The sequence below is a fragment of the Watersipora subatra genome, chromosome 4 (genome assembly GCF_963576615.1).
Source record: "Watersipora subatra chromosome 4, tzWatSuba1.1, whole genome shotgun sequence".
In the NCBI taxonomy this organism is placed as follows: Eukaryota; Metazoa; Bryozoa; class Gymnolaemata; order Cheilostomatida; family Watersiporidae; genus Watersipora; species Watersipora subatra.
Window position 1 is genome coordinate 58,412,964 of NC_088711.1, and position 7,784 is coordinate 58,420,747.

At 36.3% G+C, this 7,784-nt stretch overlaps 1 protein-coding gene across 1 annotated transcript; it reads right to left on the bottom strand.

Annotated features, from left to right (window-relative positions):
* Positions 1–681: 681 nt before the first annotated feature.
* Positions 682–7,253, bottom strand: LOC137392815 (large ribosomal subunit protein uL15-like). Its single transcript, XM_068079146.1, has 4 exons — positions 7,110–7,253; positions 6,743–6,882; positions 3,954–4,119; positions 682–1,117 (listed from the first exon to the last, which is right to left on the bottom strand). The coding sequence occupies exons 1-4, from the start codon at positions 7,110–7,112 to the stop codon at positions 989–991; spliced, it is 438 nt and encodes a 145-aa protein (XP_067935247.1). The 5' UTR covers positions 7,113–7,253; the 3' UTR covers positions 682–988.
* Positions 7,254–7,784: the final 531 nt, after the last annotated feature.

Consider the following 7,784-nt stretch of genomic DNA (forward strand, 5'->3'; position numbering starts at 1 on the left):
CGTTATGCTACTTAATTAAGTAATGAATCAATAATTCATCAATGTGCTATTGGTTGAATGTTAGCGAATGACTAAAGACAGTCACGTCTACCCAGCACATTAATGGCCAGGAAGGTCACTAGACTGAGCAGTTACTAATTGACAGGTTGAGAGCGGTCAACTCCTCATCCTTAGACTAATCAATAGTAGCCTGGTTCAGTAGCTTCAAACAAAAAACTGCATTGATGATGAGAGCCATGTACTAACCTTTCAGATTTCTGCTCAATACTAGACCAACTTCTAAGAAAAACCGACATACCAAGAGTTATAAGCAAAAACTGCCTAGAATTCGCATCTTCTCCAACAAATACATTGATCGCTAAGTAAGCACAAATGTTTGCATGTTACATATTCATGTGAAATGGTGCAACTGCTATCCACAGTATTTGATATCTTTTATAACGCAAACAATGCAAGAACCACAATGTATTCGCTACATGAGGGTAAACTGTCAGCATGTCCTAAATTGGGTTGCATCATCAACAACTATGGCAGTTGAGCAATTGAAGAGATCATCTGAACAAACAGCATTCTTAACAGGTGAGTGCGAACCATCAAACATATTTGCAACCATCTTACACAGAAATGAACACCCTCAAGGCAAGACCTCGACTGCGTATGAATACACTAGACAATAGCTGATATGCGGCATCATATACAATATATTGTCATGCGATGATACAAGAACTAACACCTACGATTCGTCTAACCATATACACACTAACAAGAACATAACTATTGCATCCCCATTAAACAACACATTCAAGTTAACCAACAAGATTGTCAAAACCTTTGTACAAACTGACATGCAGCAACGCTGTGTACGATAATCCAGGACATTTCAAACAAAACAAAAATCTTGCCAAGCAAGAGTGCATCATCCAGAGCCATCAAACAGTGCAGAGAAACAATTTGGTTTATGATTTTTATTTATCAAAATGGTCACAAGCTAAGGAACCAGTACACATGCACCACCAACAGATTTAATTTTGTCTTCTGCACCTCGGCTAAAGAATTTAGCCTTTACAATCACTGGCTGCTTTGGAAGAGTTCCCTTTCCTAGGACCTTGTAGAACCCCTGCAAAGATACCAGAAAATCTGTAAGCTGCAACCAGAGAGAGTAATTAATTATCGCATCTCTGAAGGAAAAACGAGACAGCACTAATTTGATTTCGCAAAGCATTGCCAGACACTCCTGGGGCTTATAAGAAAACAGACCATCTATTTGGTACAAGCGCAACTTGAACTGACCCTCTCGGGCCTAATCCTGAAACCATTGTTCAAAGCAATGAACCAATGACAGATCAATCTATAACCAAACCATTTCGACATCCGTGAACTTTCAAGTTTGAACTGTATAATGATGCTTGCTAACAGTTGCCAGCTCAACTAAACAAAAGCTAATGGGTAACAATTCTCGGCCTTCAGAAATGAATAAGCTTGTTTGTCCAAGTTGTATAGAATCACTATGTTTCCATGATGCGCAGTGCTTCGGAGTTGGACTATCTCCGAATCATGGAAACGGCGTCTTCGCACTGAAATCACTGCGCACTGATCAGTGCGAAGCCAGTGCAAATTCGCAGCAAGGAAACAGCGACTGCGCATAGCTCTCATGCCGTGGAGACGGATTTTTCGATGGCCATAAACTAGTACAAAGGTTGTCCTGCTAATCTTGTTTTTTCACTATTCTTCCGATCTTCTTTAACATAAATTTAATTATGGTCTGCATTCACGAGGATGATGAGGTGATTACTTTCCTGGACTTTGTTATCGATGCCAACACTTCGAAAAATAGGTGGCAAGTCCTAAATTAATGTTTAAATAATATATTACTTAAAAATACTTATTAAAAATATATTACTATGTAAAGAGTGTGTTAAGGTTTGTAAAACCTTGTGAATGTGTATTGTAAATAAAAGTATAATGACGACAGAATCATAAAAAAGACTGTTTATGACGTTCGGTATCCGTAATCGATTCTATTTCTCCATCAGGCGATTCGATTTATACAATTTCTCTTCTCTGGCTAATTTGCGGTATTTGCTGAAAACCACTGCGCAGCATGGAAACGTACAATCCCCTCGACTTCGGAGGGGGCTGCTTCGCAGTACTGCGCACCATGGAAACATAGTGATTATGCAACTATAAGAACACTTAAATTGATGGCTGAATATAAAACATTAATTACCCCATGGGAAAGAAACTTTTAGCTGTATATCGATAGTAAATAGTTGTCAGCCAGTATCTCAAGCTAGATAACTTGAGAGAAATGACAATTTGGCAATTTATGAAAATAGATGGCTGTATGATGGGATCACACTTGGCTGTATGGAACTAAAAGTGCTAACGTCAAACATAGGAGATTGCTTCACTGTCTGTCTGAAATGCTTTAGTCAAAATCTTTTTTTTGGAATTTTACTAGTGCACTTGTTAAATGTAACCATCGCTACTGTTTTGGGCCGACACATTTTAATTCCTGTTCTCGATTTTCAACCAAATGCAATCCGTAAATAAGCATTCTCCATTAATGCTAAACAATATCACTGTACAGTAGACACTTAATCTAAACCTTTCATGTAATATCCCCTTTACATAAAGATTTTATATGAAGTTTTCTTCATATTATGCATGAAATTCAATATTGCAAAAGTATTCAGTCATAGAAAGTTATCAAATTCGATTAAGTAACAAGAGTCTCGTAGTTATATTTTCTCTCTTACTATACTTAAGAAAGAAAATGACTTTATTCATATTTTTTCTACTTCACTACTGCTTTTGCTCATAAATTTTACAATGTTCAATGCTTACTTACGTATTTATACAACTTTCAAAGGAATTTTAGACTTGACATGTCGCATGCAATTGCGATCATCAAGTTGATGGTTGACTGTAGTTAAATTTTCCCAAAAATACACGGCGGCATAGTTTCAATGATCTTGTAATGTGTAAATGTTACTCTGTTGTCAACAAATGTTGTTCATCTAGTCATAGCAACATAGTTAAAACCTGACTGGATACACAGTAGATATTCCTATACCTACTTATGTAGAATTCATGTAAAATTTTGCATTATACAACGCAAAACATTTCATATGACGTAAAGTGTGAAGTTGGTGAAAGCCCTCAAAATCGATTTTAATGACACGCATCTCGTTGTTGGCCTCAGAAACATCACTCTTCTTTTTGTCACAGTTGAGAGAGAAACAATGAACAGTAGACGCTCCTATAATGTGAATTTGTGATAAAATTGTGCAGTTTTTGTTATGTACTACATAAAAAATTCCATATAACGCAGTGTCAAGTAGGAGGACCATATCAAATTTGATATGAATGGTAACATATCTCGCCCTATGTACTTGCGAGTAAAAATGACGTACGTATAGCGTTATAGCTATTATATATACAACTTCCATGACATTCTAGTTTTTCGTGATAGATTGTCAGATGTGTCGACAAAACAGACAATTGTTAATAAGTGCTTGAAGGCGATCGAACCGTGCAGGTGTTACAGCGTCGGTCTACCAATCTGACAGTCACAAGTTGGTATATCTTAGAAAGCTAAGCTTTATCTTAAAACTGTGAACCTTTTTGACTAATAGACGTATGGACAGATAGACACCGGTCTTATTGTAATAAATTTATATTTTCATTTTACTTCGTTTTAGACAATACATTTATTGTTGTGGTTTTGCAAAAAGACCTAGAATGAAAAAAAAACTTGAGGTAAATTAACATTGAAGGCGTGTTTTCCTTAACTCTTTGTAAAATGACCACAATCACAAATTGGACAACGAACCGATTGTTTACTGTTTACGGTGTAGGAACATCTGTTGTATATAACTAGTTTTGCGTGTAGTTCTATGATATATTAGTTGATTATGTATTCAACCAGAAAGGTCAAAAGGAAGACTTACAGCTCGAACACAATCGATGACAGGAGCCTTGTCTTTACTGACTATATCTCTGGTTTCCTGAGGTACGAGAGTCCATAGTTTGTCAATGTTTATAGTTGGGCAGTAGTGCTTAGCAGCCTTGTAATGAAATACTCTCATTCCAACTTTTCCAAAGTAACCAGGGTGACTGAAATACAACACAAATGATATGAGTAATAATTACAAACTAGGGTCCGTCATGTATGCTTAGTGAAACTCACAAAACAGAAGAAACCCAAATACAGCGCACCCTCGTAATATGATCTTAACCCGTTCCAGGGTTGGCATGGTATGACGGGATATAAAAACTAGCAATTATATAATGCAAACATCCCCTGGTAAAAATCATCAAAATTTCATTAAGTGTTGTACATATTAAAAATTAGTAACAAAATCGTATGTTAACCTTAGGAATTATAGTTACCTACTGTAACTTTAGTATATTTACTGGTTATGATCCGCATTAAAATATAACACTACAATTTGCTATGTGCAGTCCGCACTGTCTAGTTCTTACCTACGAGACAGCCGTACGAATAACATAAACTTTGAATTTAACTCAAATGAATTTAGTCTACTAAACACAAACTTGAAACTAAATTTCAGTACGTATTAAATTTTAAATATTTTACTGAACATCAACTTTTATCACTAAAATTGTATCACCTTCATATTTGTGGCTTCATTTTCACAATAATCTCATAAAAACTTAGTTCGCCAAGAAAATCCGAGCGATAATGTTCTTGAAAATATTGTGATTAATACATGACGGGTTTTGTTAGCAGGTTAATAGAAGTGGTCTGACCACTGACCCTTGCCTTTAAAAGGATTGCAACTTCAACTTCGCTGCTGTTTTTAAAGGGAAAATATCATTGGCTTTCACAAGAGAAGTGCTGAACTGAGTAAAAAACTGTCGTGTTAGTTTCAGGCGTTGTTGTGTAAATGTTCTTGATAAACAGAATGTCGATGTGTTTGTTATTTCGACGCACATAATAAGCACACTGACTGCCAAATTTGAAATCAGGCAAAGATTTTGTTGAATCCGTATGGTAAGGTGGAAAAATCTTGTTCCACTCCGGAAAGTGAGAAATCATTTAACAGGGTAATTTTATCCCAAGGCTGCACTACATAATTTTTAACAAAAAAATGAGACCCCTTATTAGAAAAAATTAATGAGCAGGGTTTAAAACTAAAAACCCTTTCAACAATTATGACTTGACAAGCTAGCCTGTCTTGACAAACTGTTGTTTCTGCTGAGTTGTCCTCCGGTGAGCGGAGTGAGCAAAACAACAGCTTGTCACAGTACGCACAGCACCTGATGCATCAGCAGCACTGAAAGGGAGTTGTTCTCTTTCATCTATGCGGTTTGACTGCGATGTTATGTCGCTCCATTGGTAATCATAATGGATTTAGCCCAAACACTTATGTAGAATTAAATAAGATAGAAACGTTTAACCGGAGACAAGTCTCTGCGGTAAAAAGGTTCTACTAAAGTTTGCTGTAGAGACTGGCCTCTGGTTAAACGTTTTTATCTTATTTTTTTCTACATAAATGTTTGAGCTAAATCCGTTATGATTACCAATGGAGCGACCGACATAACATCACATCCAAGCTGCATAGACGGAAGAGAACAACTCCCTTTCAATGCAGCTGATGCATTAGGTGCAGTGCATATTGTGACAAGTTGTTGTTTTGCTCGCTTCGCTCGACGGGGGACAACTCCGCAAAAACAACAGTTTGTCAAGACAGGCTATCGACATGCCAGATTTGATATTTTAAATTGTTGCATCTTAGCCCAACATATTAAAAGAGGTTAGACAATAATGTGCCACCACTCTGGGCTAATTGACAACACATGCATATACACATACCATAAAAAGGTTGTCAAGTACTTCTTTTTTTACTTCATACTAAATAAAAACTTCAATATAACATAAAGGGTCAAGTCGGGCGAGTTTTCAAATCGCATCTTTCTAGTTTGCTGTAACATATCGTCAAATGTGTTGACAAAACAGAGAATAGAATATTTGTGCATTTGTTCATAAATGCTTAGAGACGATCGATTGATGCATATATTACAGCGTCAGTCTGCCAATCTGAATGTGATGAGTTGGAGTTTCGTCAAAAGTTGTTTTATGCTAACCTTGACCCCTGGATGAGAACGGACGATGAACAGGTAGAACCGCTCTTTTAAAAACAGGAATTTGATGTTTTGCCTTATTATAGACGTGCAAAATATTTGTTATTAGTTTTACTTGCCAGAATAAACTTTGCTGTTTATAAAAATAAGCAAATCATTGTAAGTGAACATCTACAATGCACAGTCCCTATCATGTATTGTTGTAAAATTACCGCAATCATTGTCTATGAAACCAGTGAGATTGATCATAGAATGAAAAGTTGTTGATGCATAATAATACCGATAATACCAAATAATAATACCGATAATACTGCAGCCTCAAATTTAAATAGTTGAGTCAATTATCTTTTTGCATGGCCAAATGGGTTAAAAGAACATTTATAATTATTATTAATTGGAACGATTAGGCAATTTACATGTAGTCAACTATTCTTATAACGTTAATTATCTTAAACGAAAAAAATTTGCTGCAACGGATTATTTACTTTGTAGGAGCGCCTACTGCAGTTTGCCGAACTGCTACATAGCAATCACAATATCAGACATAGTTCTGTAAACTGTTTGCACAATAGTCTCTATGAATTTTTCAAGTGAATTTTGGCGTAGTCACTAAAGAGCTAGTCCCACTTACTATTTATCGAAGTGAATTCTGTGATGTGTCAGACCTCCGGCGTTTCCTCTACCTCCAGGATGCTTTCTGTGTTTGCCAATACGGCCATGTCCATGACTGACATGACCTCTCAGCTTTCTGGTCTTGCAAAATCTGGTGGGCTGTAACAGGTCAAACTATTTACATCTGGTAAAGCGAAATTTTCTACAATGGGCACATAAATAAGATGCTGTGAACTAAAACAAAGCGTGCTCACTATGCCTTATCATCACCTCCAATTTATGCATTACACACTTACATTTTTTTCGGATACTAAACAAAATCTAAACAGACGATGGCGAGAGATTATTCTACTTGGTCAACAATAATATAAATTTATTACACCTACCATCTTTCCGGATGACGACAAAAAGGCTGAGTGTGTTGGTCACGACTTCTAATACGCACGCTGCAACCACATAGACCTCGGCAATAAATGCGACTTTACGGCGCGAATGTTCGATATGTATTTGTATTATTTTTTATGTTGTAGTGCTGGATGGGCAGTAGCTCGCAATTTACACATGCACGCAATAATACATATTGGAATATGTTCGGCTTCTGTCTACCTACATCACTATAGACTAAGCTTTCACAGCTAGCGCGAGCCGCTTTCGCCTATCAGTTAGATAATCTATTTGTATGCTCTTGTAAGGTTTCAAATTGAGTTTATTATTGAAGGCATCAACATTATGTTCCATACGATTGGTTTTATGTGCTTTGAATCATGTTATGTTTTAAGGATGTCGCGGTTGCTTTACTTGATTATTTGTGTTTTGTCTCATATTTGTTTTTGTAATTTTTTTTACGTTGTTTTCAAATATAATCTGCTATCAAACGTTGCGAAAGGCAGCATATTTTTGTAGCTTATCCATTTGAACGTTTGGGTCTGTGTTAGGCAATAAATGCTTTCTTGTGTTCTTGCCGGCTACAGAAATTGTTTGTTGTCCGGTTGTGTTCACTTTTAAACCAATCAATAAAAGTTATTTTAATCTCACTATAACCATTTTATATGGTATACAAA

Bases quoted from the DNA above. Each gene is read 5' to 3' on its own strand.
- LOC137392815 (XM_068079146.1), bottom strand. The intron at 4,120-6,742 runs GTAAGTGGGACT...GTTGTATTTCAG, and splicing joins AGAATTCACTTCGATAAATA to TCACCCTGGTTACTTTGGAA. The intron at 1,118-3,953 runs GTAAGTCTTCCT...GTATCTTTGCAG, and splicing joins TCATCGATTGTGTTCGAGCT to GGGTTCTACAAGGTCCTAGG.